The 22,271-nt window shown below is 42.5% G+C and overlaps 1 protein-coding gene across 1 annotated transcript in view; it reads left to right on the forward strand.

Annotated features, from left to right (window-relative positions):
* Positions 1-22,271, forward strand: part of nphp4 (nephronophthisis 4) — a gene marked incomplete at its 3' end in the record, with an annotated part of 121,549 nt that overhangs the window by 96,392 nt on the left and 2,886 nt on the right. Inside the window, exons 13-15 of the mRNA XM_071525074.1 lie at positions 6,329-6,486; positions 8,834-9,025; positions 11,941-12,128. Coding sequence (XP_071381175.1) covers positions 6,329-6,486; positions 8,834-9,025; positions 11,941-12,128 — 538 coding nt within the window. The remainder of the gene's footprint in view (positions 1-6,328; positions 6,487-8,833; positions 9,026-11,940; positions 12,129-22,271) is intronic.

Raw genomic sequence — 22,271 nt, forward strand, 5'->3', positions numbered from 1 at the left:
TGTTGAACAAAGTCTTATTGTTGGAGCCAGGGGATGCCAGAAGTGAGGAAGTCAGCTATATACCGTATACTGCGCTGATTTTAATAACTGCTGAATAATTTCCTGAAATGACGCGAGGGGAACCTGTTCCCCGCAGTTGTGGGTGTTTGCTGCCCGAGAAGCAGCAGGCGTAGTCATTTTGCCTTTGAAAGCAGCCTTGTGTTTGCTAATTTAGACCATGCGCACCCACAAGGACGCATACATTTGGGAGCCGTGGTAAAATAGCATGGAATAAGTCATACTGCTGAATGTTTTTTTTTTTTTTTAATGCTTCTCTGAATGTGTTTGCTCCTGCTTATGTGTTCTGGTGATTTAAAACACATCGAACAACGCAAAGCATCCTCTCCCAGTGGAGTTAGGTTTGTCACGATACTAGAGTTTCTAACTTCCATACAATACCCAGGAAAATATCGATATGAATTCTTTATACAGACCGGCGGGTCGGTCCTTAAGGTGCTTCGCCAAGTTTGACCTGTTCCCCCTCTTCGTCGGCACCACTCTGTAGCATTGTTTGCTGACTGAGGCAACAACCCAGCTGACTGCTACTAGTGAGAGGAGGGGCTTGTGGGCAGCGGTGCAGGGTGTGTGTGTGTGTGTGTGTGTGTGTGTGTGTGTGTGTGTGGCTAGTGGAGGCAGAGAAATAATAGGTTTGATTTTGCATTAAGGGAAAGCACTGCTGGTATCGATACTGTTGCAAATGAGTATTGTATCTGTTTCAAATTTTTAGTATCGATACTTATCGAAGTATCGATATTTTTGACCACCCTATTGGAGTATTTGCTGAATGTAGCACACACATTTTCCCATCAGTTGTACTCATTTATCAGAAGCTGCTCTTCTTGTTTACAGCTAGGCTAGATAGCCTGTTGCCTCCTTCTTGGAATAAAACGCCTGCCTAATCAGAACTAGGTTACTGCATGCTTCCCTTTTCTTTAGAGACGGGACGATATGCTTATCTCACCATATGATTCGATACACAATATGGGGTTCACGATTCAATACAACCACGATACGATGTAATAAGCAAAAGTTCAGTGACAACAAAGTCTGACTGTGCAGAATTCTGTTTATTTCTGAGACACAAATCTTTCTAGCGATGGCGTTGGCTCGCTAGAATGTAAACAACAATTTAAAAATGTCATTACAAAGTGACAATAATATAATTTGGATGGAGAGCTTGTGAAATTGTGATGGTCAAGCGTCTCATTTCTGATTAACATAGCAGAATAACATGGAGCTAATATCGCGATTCATTTTTCTGCCCCACAATACGTATCGTCACATTTTTATATTGCGATATATTGAATTTTGATATATCGTCCCGTCCCCACTTTTACTGTGAATAAAGCATGGGGGTCAATATGGAATATCCTATATGTGTAAATCATTGCCCTCATTCTTTCATGCAGGCGTGGCTTTTTAAACCACACATTTATGGTGTGCCGTTTTGTTTTCAGTCACTTTTGATATCACAGTGGATATTGGGGACATATCAAAGCCGTCCGGGCCAAACCTCCTACCTGCACGCCTCGGCAGCACGCTAACAAAGACTTCTGCTCATATTCCAGAGGGACAGCAGTAGCCTTAGTGGCTGTCTCCTGAATTCTCATGCTCCAAATCCAGATAGCTTAGGCTATGAATCATTTAGCAGGAGTAATCCATGAATTGTAGATCAGGCTTACTGGAGATCACAATATAAACAGAAACACAATACGGCTAGAAAGAGGGCGCAGTTCAGTTTGCTGTGACTGGGTCATGTTGCAGAAAAAATGTCAGAATATCTTATCTGCTATATGCAATATATCTAGAACTATATCTGCTTATGTGTAGAAGTTTTCCATATCTTGATTTACTTGCACATATATAGCAAATTTTACTCACTGCACATTTGGCAACACATTGTCATATCAGACTCTTTTCCCCATGTTAATGTTTCTATTCTATTCTATTCTATTTTCTTCTATTCCCATATGATATTATACCCTCAGATATGATTATTTTTCCCAATGTAATTAGGATTTAATAGTAGAATTATGGTACTTTTCATAATAGTGGTATTGTGACAAACTGCATCATTTTTAGAGTAGCTAGATCACAATTTAGCGTATTTCATTATGAAGTAGTTAGTAGTTTCCCAAAACATTCTATGGTACTCAACAGAAACCTGCTACTGTATATACTCTTAACAAAAAGGGTTCTATGTAGTACCAGTCAATTGTTCTATTGACTTGTACCATATAGCAAAACTCTTGCTGCAATAAAGAACCCCTTAAGAACGGTTTAAAGGGCCATTAAGTAATCTATGACTTTTATCGACCTATCAGCGACCAAGGAATTGCACCATCGACACATGTCTGGCACCGCTTACAGTAGCCTGTGATTGACAGAAGTATTAAAGTCCCATCTTCACAACAGAGAGGAGTAAGCTAGCTAATTAGAGCAGAAATCCAACAGAAACATCTAGTGAAGAGGTAATATATCATCGTGCACAATTACACTGCTTTGTCATTTGCTTTTTGTCTGGCTTGAGAACCAAATGTTTTGTGATGGCGGTCGCTCGCTGTGGCACCTTGCTCCAGTCGGAAAAAGGCGGGGGGATGTTCCAAAACAAAGACCGCAGTGAAGTGAGTTATGAAAGTCAGAAATCTCAGCACCTGAAATAATCATCATCAGAGTCATTGGTATTGATTAACGACCCTATCAACCCCTTGCAGATATATTATGGTCATTTTATGCTTTGGAACAGAAAAGAATCTTACCTGATATATATTTAAGTCTTTCAAACAAGCAGCACTAAGAGTATTAACTTTTTAAGAACTACACTGGGTTCTTACGGATTTATGTAGAAGTTGTCATCTAAGACAACTTTTTAAAAGATTTACTTTTACTGCTATGGCATGCCTACATAATGTATGCATGACTTTCAGTGACATCACTGTTATGTTGACACCGCCATACTGACTCCCAATTTGACTCCCAAAAACCGACTTGGGACTAAGGGTAGGGCTGAACAATTAATAAAAAAAAAAATCGCAATATGGCCTACTGCAATTTTCAAATTGCAGGATGTGCAATATTTGTTAAAAGTGAAATATGTGTCAAAATACCATTTTAAATGAAATATTGTCATGCTGCAGAGATGTCCTGGCCTACACATCATATTCTACAGACTTAAGAAAACATCTTTGTTTGGTACAGATCCCCGCAAAAATCACACCATAATCATTTTAATACGTTTTTCAATGAAAATGAGAATAATGATGTAAAAATGATCATTCCCTCTAGTATCGCAAATCATATCGCAATTGCAATCAAAATAATCGCAATTAGATATTTTTTCAAAATCGCTCAGCCCTAACTAAGGGGCAAAGTTGACCTGGCCACACCTCTGCTTTTTGCATATATTGAAAACCAGTGTGAGGAATTTATTGTTCAAATATGCATTTGTCCATGGCCACATTTGAGCACACCTGCCTATAAAATTCAAAGTCAGTATGTCTTCGCACCAGCTTCAAATCCAGTGTAAACCTACTGCTTCCAGCCATTTACACAAGCTAGGGCCTCCACACGATGCCTTATTATATCACAGGTTGTTTGATCACAGGCGGCGGGACACGGATCGTGCTCTGTATGTTGCAGCCATGTTGCAGCATGACTTTGGTCAAGGTTATTACCTGCTCGTTTGATGGAAGGCCTCGTAAAGCACGGCCACGCATCTCCGCCGAACCTCGCCCATACATCAAAGAACATTAAAGACACTCGACTGGAAAAATGACACCATTAGCTCTCCTCAACTAATTACCTGTGCTAATACCCCCCCCCCCCCTAACCTTGTGTATGTCAATGACAACAAAGAGGGGATTAATGTTTGCCACCAACAACTACAAAATGTTAAGATGAACCATAGGTAGGTACCATTTCTCTAGAGATTATTATTATTATCATTATTATTTCCTTTCTTTCCGTTGACTACAGATACAGATGAAACAGGATGCCCCAAAATTAAGACACAAACATAGTAATTAGCATTTGACTCATCACTTAGGATGACAATGGCGCGGTTAATGCAATTTTCTTGTATTATCAAAATGAGAAATGGGCTGTGTTATTTGATTTTGAAAGTTATTACTGTTCTGTCATTCATTGAAACACATCACCTTCTCACTGCAAAACGGAACACTCCAAATGCAAAATCTTCAATACATAGTTCAAGTCCATTTTACAGCATCGTTTTGAGTAAAACTATGAAATGATGTGATTGTGTTCTTATGTATCCCTCTCCCTCTGTACACTATCCCAGCCACACTGTCCCTGCTTAGCTTGAAAAATTGCATTGGCACACCCTGCCACTTCCTCCTGGTGATGTATCGCCTCCAAGTCAAGTTTATTTATAGAGCGTTTTTAACAAACAGGTTTGTCACAAAGGTCTTTACAGAAAAACAGGGGACACAAAAAACAGATAAAAACAAGTATAGTGAAATACGGCGATCGAAACAGGACAGCGCAAACACAGCGAAACGGGGCCACAGCTTGTGTGTGTGTGTGTGTGTGTGTGCACGTTTGCCCATACCAGGGCATTTTGCAGAAGTAATTGATTGACGGACTGCAGCTGAGAGTTAAGGCAGATTGTAGGTGGTGCTGAATAAACAGTTCTCGAGTCTGGGCTTAAATAATGAGGCGGTATTGAGGCACCCAGCCGCAATTGAGGCACAAGGCCACATAATGCCTTGTAAGTTAAGAGATAGGCCTTTATAATCAATACTTGCATTTACAAGGAGCCAGTAAAGAGAGGCCCGGTTTGAATAAGCACTCGGGCTGCCGGGTTTTGAGTAAATCGTACTCGTACTGTAATTGTGGAGTCGGGAGAGCCGCTTTATTAATGCATTAAAGGAGACAAATCCACTGCTAGCGTCCTCGTTTTCCAGCCGTGTTCTTTTGTCCCACGCAGGCTTCCTTGCGTCGAGAAAGCCCCGATGACACTATTGCACTTGTCACATAATATCCCCGTGTCCCAAGTGCCAATTACGCTTGCTGAACTGCTTCTTTAAAGGTCCTTTTCTGGCCCATTTGCTGCAGCAGACGCCACACTTGGTATCGTTACATCTTTAGACCACTTACCAAGCTAATGTGTAGGCATTTGTCGCTTTTCACCAGCATTATAAAACCTCGGCTAAGTGTGGTACAGTATGTACTCTGATAGAGGCTTATGCCGAAAATGCTTTAGGCTGATGCTGGCCGTTACTGAAAGTATGCTAGAATTGTTTTTGGAGTGCTGCTTGTTGGGTGTCTTTGAACCCTGTTAGCATCAGCGTCAGTCTTGCTTTTGCACATTTGACTTCTTTTGTATCTCACACACCATCAATAGCAACATGCTTGAACTGCCAACTGGAAGATTAAGATTAGTGTTAAAACCATCTTCCTAAACTTCTTTGACATCTGACGTGACATCTTCAATATTGTTGGAATTGCCACTTCATCAGCGTAGAATCTTTTGTCTGACAGTTTCCCCTTGCCAGTAGAGATGCTTCTTGATTTGTATGGTTCTACTTTCATCCTACCAATTTTAGGATCATTCAACTAGGCAAACAGCCTTTTTGTATAGGGTGCTGACATACAGTATATACTCTGATGGGTGGAATGTGAATCCCTCCCTGCCACCTTTCCCTACCCACCATCCACTTGAATTAACTGACAATAGTCATAATAACAACAGATTAATATACATATATATACCCCAAATGGTCTTAAAGTTGCCATGTGTAGCATTTTTTTAAATCAGTAAATCATTACCACTTAATTTAAATAATTTTGATACATTTGCATAATTACCGTAAACAAACGAGACCATCACCAGGAACATTGGCCTCTACACTGCATTTTACATAGCGTGCCACCAGGTTGGATTTGGTGGGAAATCTGCTGGATTGCTTTACGGCACAAAAGGAGATTGCTTTATGTGCCGGAAGGACGTTTTTACAAAAATAAGTGCTTTTACTTTGCAAGTAATAGACAACTTTTTCCAGTTCCACTATTCTAACTGCAGTTTGAACTTGATGTTGGCTTATCTACTCGTCTACTCTTCAAAACAAACAACAGGAAACAGCTAGGTTCATTGGAAATGTGGTCTGAGTGTTGAGAAACGCTTAATGGTACAGTAGCACCTTTAAGGTACATAGGGTACTGTGTAACTCCTGTCTTAGTCATGGGTATTGTATTTCATCTCTGGGTAAAAATTCTCTGCGTCTGGCCGATAATGTTCCCCATCTCTGTCGAAACCCTTTCGCTCCAGGCCTGCTCGGCCGCCAGCAACATCGCCCACCTAGAGATGGACCTTCAGCCGGGCGGGGACGTGTCACCGTCGGCTCAGGATGACGGAGACCAGCTGCAGGAGCTGCCCTTCACCCCCGTCCACGCCCCTGTCATCACTCTGGGAATGAACGTGCCCAGGTGAGGCTCTTTCAGTGGGTTTTCATTCCAACCAAAGATCCACTACTACTGCTTTCACACACGGAAATTACTGCCATGAACAAAAGTCTGAATTATAAGAATTTAAGGCCTTTAAAAACATTACAGCAATTGGAGGTCTTGACTTTTTTGCCACATTATGCAGGGTTTTTCAAAAAAAATTAATTCCATTTTGATACAGCTAAAAAATGTGCGGTATTGACATTCTTTTCAGTAGTATTTGTGTCAGGGTTGGAAAGTAAGGCAAACATATTTAGACAAATGCCATGAATTGTGCAGTTTCACTAAAATGATGTGAATGGAATGAGCTATAGCCTTGGTTTTATTTTCATTAAATTACTGCAATTGATCACAGCAGGTTTGACCCACATGCATGTGTACTCTTAGATTAATACAGGACAGGCTTAATAAAATTGTGTCCTTAGAAATTTTATATCCCGGTGTCCTTTATCATATACTCCTCATTGATAGTTTCAGAACTTTCATTAGCTATGTTCAGCTGGAAATAGTTTTTTGTTTGTATATTTTGGCTGTTTAATTGGTCTTTAGTGGAACGGCTGGCTCACACTTACAGGTGACATGGTTCTTACACACTTGTGATTAAAAGCACTATTGAATGCAGACGCGTTGAACATGCTTTTAACATGCTCCTGTTTTTATCTGGCCTGGTATCTCAGTCTGAAGCCTTGTGCAGTCTCCCATTACCACGATTGTTCACTGTCTGGCTATCTACCAAGGGATCGATCGTCTCACTAATTGGCAGCATGTGCACCGGATAGTACAGTAGTTTAGTTGATAGGTAGGAGAATTCAGCTCAGAGCCAATTTAAAGAAATCTTTTTTTGTCAGCTGTTACATGCCACTTTCAATAATGGTCTTCGCATTGTCATTGAAAAAAAAAATCATTCTTAAATCCAGCTGTAAGCAATAGCTCTTGACTTGGACACAATGAGAATGCAATGGATTGAGCTTACAATTTACTTCCCAGCTAATAATTCAGTTTCGAGAGGACATCATAATAGTAGTGAGTGAGTAATGCAGCCAGGCTGTTGAGGTGGGACACCAAATGAGACGGCGTGCCCTGCAAATAACAGGCGCTGCGACTCACAAACAAGGGATTGCATTAGCACAGAGTCTGTAAATAAGTGGCTGGCATGGAAACTGTTGCCCAATCCCTGAGTTTGGATCCAGACATGATGCTGTTCAGTTCACTGGTCTGAAACATCTCTGCCTCCTCACTTGGAGCCAAAACAGAGACAGTTTTTTTTTTTCACTGTTTTTGGTGTGGAATGACCCACTTAATTGAGAAGAACAATGAAGTCTACAGAACTTCAGTTTAATTTAAGTTGCGGCGCATATCTGATGGAACCCCTTTTGAAATGAAAATAATGGCTTGAATATTAATCCGGCGGGGCCCGAGTTGAGATATAACTTTCCGCGAGGGGGGGGAAGAGAGGCAAAGCATGAAATTGACACAGCCAAAGCGGAAAACTTGCTCAATCGATAATGTCGTCTTTGCCATTGTTGCCGTAAAAAGCCCCAGCTCTAATTAGTTTGATGAAGGCTTAATTCTTCTCGCGAGTACAACATTGTGGGCTAGTCTGTTTACCAAGTGGACATAGTCATTATTGGTATTAGCGTCACGATAAGCACAAACATTATCGTTCATTTCCCTGTGCTTGCACTTTAGCCAGCCATCTGTGCACTGTATTTATCATGCACAAAGTATTCGGGTGTCAGCGTTGAAAGTAGAAGTTATGGATGTTACCATGGTTTCAGAAAAACAGGTGGCCACTATGATTAGAGATAACTGCCAATTATGCTGGAAAATCCTGAGAGAGCGATTTGGCACCCGCTCTCTCTCCCCCATAAGCATTCTCTCGGTGCCACCGCTTGACGGATAGTGCTGACACCCTCATGCTATTCTAATCATTGTTTCACCAGATTTTTGAAAAGTCCACCCATATATTGAAATTCAGGTTCAGCTGAGCAGGATGAAGCGAGTAAATTGAAGTTATCTCCCAGAACGTAAACATCTTGAACCGGAATGGAGTTGATCCAAAGCGCGCCCGAGCTGGGCCTAAAATGGGAAAAACGGCATTTCAGGATTGCACTCCCTTCAGAACATTGCTTCTGCCTCATTTGCAATCACAAATCAGCAAAGTGAGGCCGGTGCAGCAGCTAAACACATTACCCCCCGCCGCTTCTGCAACATTAAGAACAGCATTCCCCCAGAAAGTCTCTCTAGCCTCGGGAATGTACGACGCGTTCTCGTGACTTCCGGAACCTTCCTCTGACTTCCATGCCCCTTTTTGGATTCTCCTCCCTAGTTCTTGCCCGGTCAGCTCCAGGAGCTCCCTGGCCCACCTCCACTCCGCCGGCTTCCCGGACGTCTCGGACCGCGACGGGCAAGCGGCCGAAGTCCTGGACCCCACGGAGCCCGTGCACTTCGACCCCCAGCGCGAAGAGGCCGACCCCCTGCCGGGCAACCTGCTGGTGTTCCAGTTCTTGGCATTTTCCAGGTTCGTACACAGCCCTTTCCGCAGTGAATATTGATTGAAAGCAGCAGCTTGCGCACCGAACCGTGTTCTTGCCCATGTTATTTAGATCAGTATAGATTTGGCCTATATACCAAGACAGATGGAATGTCAGGTTATGCGCTCAAAAGGCGTTACTGTACAGATATTTGTTGGTGTTTTCAGAAATGTCAGAGTCTTGAAAGTGTTGTCTGCAAAAAAAAAAAAGAGCAGTCTTTGATTTGACAGCAGTTTGCCCACATCTTATTTTACACCGAGCCAACTGTCCATTTAACTGTATGCAGGAATGGATATGTCCTTTGTGCATTTTGGTTGACAGCCAAGGACACTGCCCCCCTGCCTTATGCTTTTTTTTTCTTTATTATTTATTATGGTTTTTTTTTTTTTTACTTGACATGCAGCCAAGACTTCAATGCACTTACACCGAGCATAAAGTCCTGCCAGTCATCCTTTAGTTACATGTCAAGTACACAGCGCACACAGATGCAGACTCGCAATTGCAGACTAACACGTACGCGCGTTTCCCCATCTCCGCGCGGCTGAATAGCACCCTGTCAGCGGCCCGTCACAAAAAAAACCCCCGGAGCCACTCGTCCCCTCTGTCACAGCCTGACACCGGAGGGGCCCGCCGAAGAATGGCTGGAAGCACACCCTCTTTCTGTCCTTCCATCTTGTCATCAGCGCTGTCAGCGGGCTTGATAAACCCGGCGCACATCTGTCATGTTCATCATCGACTCGCCGCCGCCGCCGCGCTGCCACGAGTTCTTCTGTGCTCAGCTCAACCCCTTGTCGTTTTGTTTTGTTGTTGTGAGAACTGCGGGTTCGTGATTGTGGTTTTCATGCTTTGCAGGAGTGGGTAGATCTACCTTTGGTTTCCAGAAGAAAGCAAATGGTGGGGAATGGAAATTAGAATAGTGAGGGTGTTGACTCAGTTACTGCCTGTGTGGGAGGAACTGAGTCAACACACCATTAGCTAGATACACCTCAAGGTGCCCCAGATGTTAGAGACTTGTATGTCATGGCACCCACAATAGACCCACAATAGACCCACAATAGACCCACAATAGACTAATGCTTGACTGCCCTTCCCAAAGATCACCTGTCAATCGAACAGTGTGTCAAGTACTGTGACGTCTTTTTCCTTGGCGTTTGATTTTTTTTTTTCTGCTTTTCTTCTTTGTCTGTTCAGCCATGGTGGCTATCACTGCTCATGCTAACTATCCAGCTGACGATAGAGCATAGGAACATGGACTTTTTATTCATATGATTGCCTATGATTGCTTCATGTTAGCACAAACATTTGGACAAATCGTTGATGTTTGTATTGCTTATTGCTGCTTTCTGAGAGCTTTTGGTTACTCATTGGTTTCATTGGTTCCCTTTCCAATGCTGAATCAATCTGAAGTGCAACCTGAAACCATATACTTCACCGCAAATTGGGCGACATCCGGACGTCAGGGGGAAAACTTTGACGGAATTACCTCATAAATATGACAAACGGGTATGGCGGGCACGGGCGGCGGCGGCGGCGGCACTTACGGCAGGCGGGGAGCCCTCGGATCGGCGGTGTAATTTCTGCCTCTCACCCGGGCGCCATAATTATCAATCTTGTCTGTTTACAGAATGAATATTAATGCCGGCTCCTCTGTGAAGATGGAGCGCGGCGGCGTCTTTAACAGTGGAATATCAGAGCGTGTGATTGACTGGGAGGTCACACGCTCTTATTAGATTCCACTTTGAAATCTCCGGCTCTGATGGCCGGCCCATGCTCGCGGGGGCCTCCCAGTAGTCCCTGCTTGTTTTCAAATGCCTTTTCCTCGTCTCCTTATCGAATACACAGTGATTGATTGCTAATCTCTTCATCAGAGGGAAATAGAAAAAAAAAGCAGTTGTTCCCGTCCCTAATCTTGCTCTGTGTTTAATTTATTCCGTGCCGAATCGAGGGCTGGCTGGCTCTCTGGGAATTTTTTTGGGCCATCCACAGTTTGAAGTCTGTGTTAGATGTGTGTGTGTGTGCATGTGTGTGTGTGTGTGAAATCACACTCAGAGGGTGGTGTTTGTGTGAAAAGGAATACACAACACCAGGAGGTTCTTTTAAGTCATAGAAAGATTCCTCCTTTTCTCCATAGGAGTCCTAGTCGCCAAAAGATAAAAACACGACTTCCATTGTGTGAAAAGAACACCTAGCACACAGCCACATGTATGCTGCTTCTCCACACAAGCAGAATGGGATTCCCTGCCTTCCACAGATGTAATAACTGCTTTTCATGCCGCCTTTTAGTTTTTAATAAGAAGCCAAGCGATCCACTCAACATGAATCAAAGGTATAATGCTGAGTTAGCATCTACTCAATCAGCCGCCTGGTGCATAGCCACCTTAAGGTGTGATTTACCCCCTTAAATCCTAACACTCATTTTTATTATTGGTTTTTCACTTTTAAGTAGCTGTAAAACTGACTTACTGGCTTGGGTGAGACGTGCGAAAAATACACATTTGATTTTTTGTTTCCCGGAATTGTCAACGCTGAATCATGACTCGCCCTCCCCGGCTTTTAATGACATTCTCAACCATCCGTTTTGGAATATGCACGCCACTCCGCACTCCACATAGATTTTGTAATAAAAACATCACACTTCCCAGTTTAATGATAACATTCGGTGTAATAAATCGCACCGGCTTGCGCTTTTTATTTTCACGCGCAGCGCTGCGCTTGACGCGGGCCCGATGGCAGCACGATGGGTGTGACGGGCCTGACATCCTGACAGCGCACGCTTGGAAAACCATATTAAGTGTCACCCACGGGAGCAATTCAGTTGGAAAACAGCCTTTGTTTCTTTTGAATATTGCGCTGTGAGCAATGATTATTTTGTGAATAATCATTGATCTGTGTCTTTTGACAGGATACCCACGGCGGGTGTTAAGCCTGATTGGCCCGATAACATCTACTTCACCTTCCAGTTCTACCGCTTCCCGCCGGTTACGTCCCAGCAACTCAAACTACTGACCAGTGACAAGGTCCAGCAGAAAGCCAGCGATCCGCTCCCCTGTGTGCTGGCCTCCATCGACAAAGACGGCACTGTCAACTCAGGTAAGGACCGGCTGCTGGGAACGCTACGGTTCATTTCTCCACTGTTGTGGAGCGAGAGTAAATTGGCAGCTGTGCATCACCCAGAGTGGGCAGTAAATGCTGTTGGTGGATGAGATCGTGTTCTCTATAGGCTCTAACTTGGGTTTTCAGTATGCATATTTGTGGTGTTCCTTTGCAGATTTGGACTGCTCAGGATTTTGGGCCTTCACTTGCACACAGGTTTATTTTGAACCTTGAACCTTTTTTTTATCCTTTCCATCGGTATGGTGGAACTTTTCACCTGTTTGTCTTTGTGCTGAGGCACTAACCAGTTGCACTGCAAATTATTATTATTATTTAGTTTTAGTAGTGGTAGCAGTAGCAGCAGTAGTAGTAGTGGTAGTAGTAGCAGTACAACTAGTAGTAGTAGCAGCAGTAGTAGTAGCAGTGGTAGTAGAAGCAGTAGTGGTAGCAGTAGTAGTAGTGGTAGCAGTACTACTACTAGTACTACAAGTATTTGTGGTAGCAGTAATAGTTGTAGTAGGGGAATTAGCAGTCAAATCAGCAGTAATAGCAGTAGTAGTAGTAATAGTAGCAGTAATAGTAGCAGCAGCAGTAGTGGTAGTAAAAGTAGTAATAGTAGCAGTAATGGTAGCAGCAGCAGTAGTAGTAGTAGAACTAGTAATAGTAGCAGTAATGGTAGCAATAGTAGTAGAAGTAGTAATAGTAGCAGAAATGGTAGCAGTAGTAGTAGTAGTAGTAGCAGTAGTAATAGTAGCAGTAATGGTAGCAGTAGTAGAAGTAGTAATAGTAGCAGTAATGGTAGCAGTAGTAGTAGTAGTAGTAGCAGTAGTAATAGTAGCAGTAATGGTAGCAGCAGCAGTAAAAGAAGTATTGGCTATAGCAGCAGGAGTCATATGTGTGCACTAGGTATCAAAAGGGAGTTTTCAGTGATGTGGACAGGAGAAGACATGAAACCTGGGCGTTGCTCTTGAGCCAAGACATGCTCTAAGCAGTGCTGGGCATCCGGCAGGGTTATGAGTCACTCTCACATTTACCAAGCCACTAGTTTCTAAACAGATGTTCTTTTTTTTTTTTGTTAGACATCCAGGTATATCGATAACCAAGATAAAGAAAAATCTCGACACTGCTAGTACAGGATTTGTTACAGATTCTGCACATGAGGTGCGGTGTGATGTATCTGATTCCCCTCCAGATTAACTTCGCTCAATCAGCAGCAACAAAGTGCAGGCCCGCTCCATGACGCTCCATGATGTTCCATGACGCGGAGGCACTTCTCTTTCAATCAGCCGAGCGGGCGCTGATTGATGTCAAGTCTATTCATGTAGCGGCTAATGAAATGGAAGAGATATTACAGCTTCTGACGGAGCGTGATATTGAACACACAAACACCCCCCCTCCTCTATCCCTGTGCCTACCCATACTCTCCATCCCCCAGACACGCTCTCCAGTCTGCCTCTGTCTGTCTCGCTTTCTCTCTCGCTCTGTATCATCCAGAAAGCCCACCCACATACATACAGAGGCACTAATATATAGTCCGTGGCTGGGAGCCTTGGCACCTCTTTACTGACAAGTGCTAAAGCGGCCCCTTCTCCTCCGACAGCCCGTATTACCTGTTCCGAGCTCTTCCTCAAAGTCTTCCCAGGTAATCGTTGCCTCGCATATCAAAATCGGACACATCTATATTGGTGAAAACTCTTGGGGTTTCGCAAGCTCCTATTATTTTGTCCGTACTTCCCTTGCCGAACCTCTAAGTTAGAGATTTCTACAAATGAGAGCCGCAATAAGACAGCCCCTTTCTGTAATGACGTTATTATAGATCATCATGAAATTACTTAGTAGTCTTTCCTGCTGTGCTCACAAGGAGACAGGAGCTCCACTTGCTATATGATCAGTGCACAATTTGGAATCTTGGCCTAATTGATAGGGAAGTGAGTTCGCTGTGCCTCTGAATCTATTAGCTTCCTTGTAGTATCATTACATGCGCTATGTCGGAGGTTCTCAACATGGGGTCCGGGGACCACCAGGGGTCCTTGAGGGGGTTCAACAGGGTCCCCAGCAAATTGATGAATTGTTAAACTTCACCATTATTTCATTTACACAATTAGAGAATGTAGAAGAATGATTATTTTGATCATAGTTTCACTGTTATCTCTCTACCTGCCATACAGATAGTCATGGAATTCTGGACAAAATCATATGTAGCAATAAAAATGTTCTCAGATTTGGGTCTGAGAGACAAAATCTCATCAAATGGGGGTCCTACTGTGGCTACTGTGTCCTAAAAAACACAGTAAGGAGGTAAAGGGTGTGCAACTTTCTTTCTTTTATTATGGTATTGACTAAGGAAGTTCAAGTAATGACTTTGAAAAATCCAAACTTTGAAAATAGTTATTGGTGATTTGGATTCTGCTTCACTTGACTTGATCCATTTCCTCAAGTGACTGAGGATAGTTTCAAATGAACACAAAATGCCTGGTTCTATACACTAAATGGCACTGAAAATAGGTAGAGTGACATTTCTATTAAGAATGTATATTCATTATTTTGGCCAGTAAAATTTATTGTTGGCAGGTCAATTATTTTAGTGTACTAGCCCTTGGCAGGTAAGCCAAAAAATGTATTTCAGGCACTGTTGACCAAAGGTGGAAGTAACTAATTACCTTTACTCGGGTTACTGTTACTTAGGAGCTTTTTTTTTTTCATTTGTACTTTTTTGGTTATTTTTTAAAGTCAGTAATTTTACTTTTACCACTTTTGGTAACTACATAAACTGAACCAGCCTAAATTGGCCAATTGCGAAGCCATTTACAGTCACTGCACTTAACTGCACTTTATTTTGTTATTTCCAACTTTTCCAATTAGAAGAATCTAGTTTGAACTCTGCCCTCTCTCCTTTTAGAATTGCATGGAAAAGATCAAAACTAAGTACATTTGAAATGAGTTCCCTTTTTACTTTTACTTCAGTAGATTTTTACACCAGCAATTTAACTTATGCTGAAGTAAAATTTCAGCAAGGTAACAATACTTCTACTGGAGCAGGATGTTTCAGAACTCCTTCCAGCCCTGCTGTTGATAAATGAACTGTGATGCCAAAGGAAAACACTACAAAAGCCTTTCCCTGGCTGTGCCGTTTCATGTGAGCCATAAGGATATGAATGATTCAAGTATTCTGTAGGATCCATGATCCACTCACCCCTCTCTCCGGTCATTCAGAATGTATTAGTCTGTGGGGGGTTAGTGTGTGTGTGTGTGTGTGTGTGAGAGAGAAAGAGAGAGAGAGAATATAGCTGCAGTCATTCAGTGTTATGATTCTGTGGCCTGCTGTGTGGAAGCTCTCCAGAAGCCCATTGAATTCCTGAAGCCTATTTAGGCAGTGGGTGGACAGCTTCCTCATGTCTCTTCATGCACTCCTTAGTTCTCACTAGGTATGTTTCCATCCAACTGTCAAGTGAATTTTAAAGCTACACTGGGATTTTTGGGGATTTTTGTAAAAATACACCCGTTTTTATCAACCTCAATCCCAAATTGGGGCTGCAGTAGAGAAGAGCATCCCATCCTGTCTAAATGAGATGCTGTACATTTGCCCTATTTACTACAATTTGATTTTTGTTGTCGGGTATGGTCACTGGCAGGAAATCTTCTCCGCCCACAGGAAGTAACAAACTAAATTTAATAGTGAAATCTAAAACTGTCCCCGAATCAGCTGTCTCTGAGCGCTGACTTTGACTTTACTGAAGTTGTTTAAAGCTTGTTCCATGATTTCTAGGTTTTGAAAGTCAACAAAATTCAAACAGTTACCTCTTGCTGCCATTTGGGGCCGCTAACATGCGAAATTGCCTAGTGCAGCTTTTCGAAATGTTACAAAGAATGTTACCGCTCAAAAGCATAGAAAAAATACACTCACAACACAAATTTAGGCTTGCAAGAACCGATTAGTGTTGGAAATACAAGCACGATCCACACCTTATACATTGGAGTGACAGATATGACATTTCAAGGAGCTCATGGTGGACAGGTATTTTCTAAAGATCTTTGGCAATATCCAAAGCCACTTTTGAATTGTATACGCCAGTGGTTCTCAATGTGGGGTTCGGGGACCACCAGTGGTCCTTCAGGGCATTCCAGGGGATCATAGTTTCACTGTTATCTCTCCACCTTACAATAAAGATACCCATGTAATTCTGGACACAATCATATATAGCAATAAACTATTCCCAGATTTGGCTCAGAGAGACGAAAAACTCATCAAATGGGGGTCCATGGCCCTAATGTCTACTAAATTAGGGGTCCTTGATATGAAAAAGGTTGAGAGTCAATGGTATACGCCATAGCTATAAATTGAATAAATATAAATAGAAGTTCAATGACAATGAAGTCTTACTGTGCAGAATTATGTTTATTTCTCAGACACAAATCAGCTACTGACACAAAAGTCAGCTACTGCAGGTATTCCCAAACTTTTTCATGTCATAGACTCCCACGCAGCTACATACAGTATTATACAACAAAACTCCATTTGATTTTGTCTCATGGACTCCCATCTCAGAGCAGTTGTGCTTTTAGATTTGATGTTAATCTATTCTCGTGGCATAAAATATCTAAGTCCCAAGCGCTCGTGTAGGTTTGAAATTTAAAAGACATTAAAAAACACCTGGATGTAGTGGGCTATGCCTTCATCAGGTAGGGCTATAGCAGCAGAGATATTGTTGAAATCAGAATAATGTCTAATTTAGCTGGGAACCCCCTGGAATCCCCTCAAGGACACCCGGAGGCCCCTGCAAGCCATTTTTGTGAACCACCATGTTAAACTAGAAAGCTGATTATAGACCTCAGATCTCTGAAGCAGCTGCACTACCCACCTGGCCTAATGACCAAAAAAATACAAGGTTTCATTCCAAAGCACAGTACATCCATTGTGGAAAAATATTGCTACCTGAAATTCATCAGTCAGTATTTCAAAAACATTGATGATTTTATCTACAAAACAATGGCTTCTTGATAAGGAAAAGGTCTTAAGATGACTCACAACTTCCAATAGTAAGCTATCATTTTCTTTACTTCCATACCAACATTGATTAAGTGAGAGAAGGATGTTTTATTGTCCCTGTTGATATATGCAAATTAGAGATAAAAAAAGAGTATTTTTGAATATGTGTGCATGTACTTTTCATATTTTGAACAGATATTTTAATACTTTTCAGTGTTCTGGACACTGCCAACTCTGTTCTCCAGAGATTGAGGTAAACAAAGGGCTACAGTTACTTTCTCTAAGCTGCTGTGGAGGAGTAGAGGGTGTTACGGAATACACAGAATTAGAGTAATTTGATTCCAATGGTAAATGCCATCCCTTAAAGGTACTGTAAAAGCCATAGTAATCAGATGACATATACTTGTGAAAAAGTAAGTGATTACTTGGTGGATTATTCACAAGCATTTTTCAAAGTAAGAGGGAAAAGGCATCTGGATTGGAGGATTATAGATACTGAGAACATACTAGATAGATACTATAGAACATGAGTTGACACATCATGAAATAAAAGGTTGCAAGATGATGCGAATAGCCTGAATTTGAATAGTATTATATTTATTAATTTAACAGAAATCCTGTGGACCTATAGAATTCAGTTCTCCGAATTTGCAGGAAAAAATAAGGCAAAAGTAAAGAGTGTTCCACTTGATTTACTGCAAGTCTTGCAGGTTGATATCAGCTCCTCTCTTCATATACATCTGCAGTCAGCTCACACTGACCGGCGTCTGCATGCACATTAATATTCAGTTAATATTCAGAATATGAAAGTATTCTGGCAACTCATATTTGGAATCTAATGTATACAGGAATATTTATAATCAGGATATTTACAGGCCATGTAAACACTTTATTGAGAATATGCCCTTATTCAGGATATGCACCATATTCAGAATATTAATACGCATGCAAACGCAGTCATTGATTCATCCGAGATGCTAGTACTGTGTCTTTCAGGCACATCGGGCCTAACGGAAGATGGACTTTTAACTGCATATTTTGAGCAAGAAATGAGTCCATCCATACTGTTCATGAGTTCTCAGCTCTGTGTGTGGGTGCTTGTGTGTGTGTGTGTGTCTGTTGGGCTTATGCAAATGAGTAACCATACTGCTGTGAAAGTCTGTATCGCATGTTCCTCTGATCCTCAGTTAAGCTGTTGGCTCTATACAGACGGGGCTTTCTATACAGTCTGCACCGCCACAGCAGAAATAACAGTTTCTCTGTCACCTTGCTCTTTCACCAATAAGAAGTCAATAGTCGGAAATGCAACACTGAACGCCACTTGACATGAACTCAACAGGAGTCAAAACCCTGGCTATACCAGCATAACTTTTCTACAAGAATAAAATCATGCACAGTGTGGAGACTATGGATGCACTTACCAATGTGAATAATAATGTAATCGTTTATTGATTGCTGCAGGGAAATTCTCTTTTCACTTCCCCCACCCAAAGCAGCTCGCATTGCTCTTCCCCGCCCATGTCGAACAAGAGTAAGTACAATGTATAATCATTTGGCTTCGTTAAGTGTAAAAAGCAGGCTGCATTATTCTCTAGTGCGCTTTATTAAGATATCATCATCACTAAAACCCCAGAAATACTTTATAGTAACCTCTCATTTTTTCCAGACAGACATCATTATTCTACTCGGCAGTCATCAGAGGGTCGTTTTCTGTTGCCTCCGTGTAGAACTAGTTTAATACAGACAACAGTTCATTATCGAGCAATGGTGCCATGGAATTCATTACCAAGTTTTTTGATTTCAGAAAGTAATACGGCATGTTTTCACAAAAAGTTAAGATTGTATTTGTTTACACAAGCAATAGTGTAGAATATTATATGACTTTGTTTTTGAGCTATCCATCCCACTTTTATTTGTGATCTAGTGGATGAGTTGCCAAGTGATTTCTTTTTCTCAATTACTCAAGAGATGAAATTATTATATAGAGCTATCGTATATATTAGACAGGCTTTGAGTTGGTGTTTGTTGTTGTGTGTCTTAGTGGTTGTGTTATGTATTGAGTCTTATTGTGAGTATGAATGTTACGGATGTGTACTGATGTATTTTCTGTTATTGAAGTATTGTTAAAAATGCTAATGGAGACCCCAGGATGAGTAGCTACTGTTATACAATACAGTAGCTAATGGGGATCTAAATAAACAAACAAACAAACAAACCCTCCAGAGAGGTCAGAGGTCATCATCAGCTACAGAACAGCAGCCTGGGGCTGGTAGGGAGCTAGTGTTTTGCTCAAGGACACTTCAGCAGGATGCTGGCTGACCTGGGGGGGTTTGAACTTGGGTCCCGTGGTTGAAAGACTGTCTACCCATATTGTTGGACTAGTCATAGTCTAGTAGTAATAGTCTGTAATCACACAAAGCAAAACCCAGAAATGGCTTCTACTTTAGTATGTAGCTGTAGTGCAGACAGACAGAAAAGCATGGGAAAAGACACACTGTTGAAAACTATGAAAAGCAGTGCTTCAGGATAGGGTCGACCAATATGAGTATTAATACTGATCATACTGATATTTTTTGATTGAAGCTGCCAATAGCTGCTATTTTGTTCCGATATTTAATATGTTTAAATTTTTCCATTTTCATGCCAAAACATTGCAAAATATCACAAATATTGAGTGTTTCCCCCAGAATTAGACTACTGTCAGGGTGGAAACGCCTCTGAAACAACATTTAGACCATCATGGGACACTAAAACGGAGGAGGAGGAGAAGAAAACATTCATACAAACTCGTGTGGGATCCAATCAAGCGGTTGCAACTGGTGGTAACCCACCAGTTGTTTTTTTTTTTTAATTCAGTCTCCATCTTTGGCGCTCAGCGCGGTGGTGTCTCTGCACCGCTCTTCCCAGAGATCGCCTGTCAATCAAACGGCCGTGGGCGGGCCCCCCGTGACGTCTTCCTCCTCGGATTTCCCTTTGACGCCGTTCGAGTTTCTGTAGGTGGCGCAGAACGGAAACGTATTCATACGAAAATGTCACAGATTGTTACTTTAAGGTCTTTCCTGTGGCTTTGATGAATCATACAATAAATATCTCACAAATTACATCATATCCCCCCTATTGCGGTGTCAATATCGGTTTTTAATAAAAGGATCTTTCCGTCCTGATATATTGGCATGGTCTGAAGTGGTGCTATAGTGTTGTGTCAGTCTATCTGTACACTCTGTGCATCCTCAGTGTTTTCTCCGCCTGCAGCCTCCACAGTGTTGCTGAGAGTTGTTGATCCCCAGCAGGATTTTCAGCCTGCCTGGCCTGCTGTGTACACACCAGGCTAGCCATCCAGGTTAGAGAGGGGGAGTGGGGGAGGGGGGTCTGCTGGGTGCCGTTCCCTGTCTGCAGACCTAGCTACACACACACACACACACACACACACACACACACACAACATATACACATATACAACCCTAGGGCCAGATCTGTCAGCTCTTCCCCACTCGCGAGCACAAACGCACACACACCACATTTCTCTCTCTCCCACTCTCTCTCTCTCTCTCTCTCTTTCTGTCTCCCTCTGTGCTCTCATCGCCACCCGCCCACTGCACACAGGCCCAAAGCATGCTGGGAGAATTAATGGGCCAAGCGGAGAGAGTCGGCGGGTGGTTGGGGAGGAGGGAAAGAGGGGCGGGGAGGGGAGGGAGGTGAAGGGAGTCTGGAGGGCGGGTTAAAGGAAAAGGAGTTCTGAAGCGGCACGGAGATATCAGGACCGCTTTGGTCTCTCTCTCTCTCTCACTCTTTCTGTCCTCCTCCGTCTCGTTTTCTCTCTCCGTCTCTTACTTTGAATCCCCTCCGTCCCGATATCCCATTTGTCAGAAGCTTTTAGGTGTATTAATGATGTAACATGCAGCAAGGCAGTTCCATCAAAGATGTCCGTATTGGCCTTCTTTTAGGAATCTTATATCATCCAGGCAGCGTTGTCCTATCTTTGATATGATGGAGGCTACACCACCTAAAAGAATTGAATTAATATGACTTTCAATGGAGAGATTTAGTGTCCCGTGATGGTCTCAGTGCTATTTCAGAGGCTTTTCCACTCTGGTAAAGATACAAAATGTCATCACAACATATCATTTATCAGCAGCCTTCAAAAACCCTTGGAAACGCTAGCTGGTAGCACTGGTGGCCTCGAACTGGGGCAACACAGGCCGTCTGAGGACATGCATCATGGGAAATCTGCGGGGGCGTGTGTGTGTGTGTATGACAGAAAGAGGGAAGAAAACTGCACTGCACGATTATATGTATATGTGTGCATGAGAAAAGGAGGAAAAAAAGAGATTTGTGTGTGTGTGAGAGAGGGAGAGAGACTCTTGCTGGTCTCTTTAACACAGCAGGACTGTCACCAAAGGTCCTCATTACTTCACTTCCATCCAGCCGGCTGCTCCTCTGCACATGCAACTTGTGGGAATAAAGACAGCGTGGGGACTTTGATACGGAGCTGGAGGGATGCTGGAGAGGGAATTCTGGGACTCAAGTTGGCACACACACACACACACACACCTTCAGCGCACACATGCAAACGCAATAAAACACCAGCACACCGTTGAGGGTTACTGCGTACGGACACACACACACACACACACACACACACACACACACACTGTACCCACTCACTAGATGAGTTGTAACACAGATAGGGTCAATTTCATTTGAACTGCTTCAAGTCAGAGGATGAGTCAGATTTCAAGTCGGTACATTGCAGAGCCCTCATCAGAGAATCACGGGGCAGTCATTTTACATTCTCAAATTGAATCCGGGCTCTTGCTCTGAACTGACTTAATGAAAATGAAATGGACTCCAAATCTGAGCGATGAGGCTGTGTGTGTGCGTGCGTGTGTGTGTGTCGCTCTTCGTTTCTCCCCGCATGTGACCTTGCATCTGTATCCGCAAGCATATACAAGGGTGTGGACAAAATAACAAACGGCTAACTACTATATAAATATCAAGTGTGTAATAAGGAGTAGGGCCACCTGTTGCCTTCAGATCAGCTTCAGTCCTTGTCCTGCTGTCCTCCTGCATCCTGAACTGTGTGTAGTGGACCGATTGATTCACAGCCTTTAATTGTGCTGTCTGTTTGCACAATTAAAGGCTGTGAATCAGTC

This window comes from Centroberyx affinis, unplaced genomic scaffold, assembly GCF_046629955.1.
Source record: "Centroberyx affinis isolate AG114_WGS23_722 - 3 ecotype Tasmania unplaced genomic scaffold, CSIRO-AGI_Caff_v1 ptg001262l_1, whole genome shotgun sequence".
In the NCBI taxonomy this organism is placed as follows: Eukaryota; Metazoa; Chordata; class Actinopteri; order Beryciformes; family Berycidae; genus Centroberyx; species Centroberyx affinis.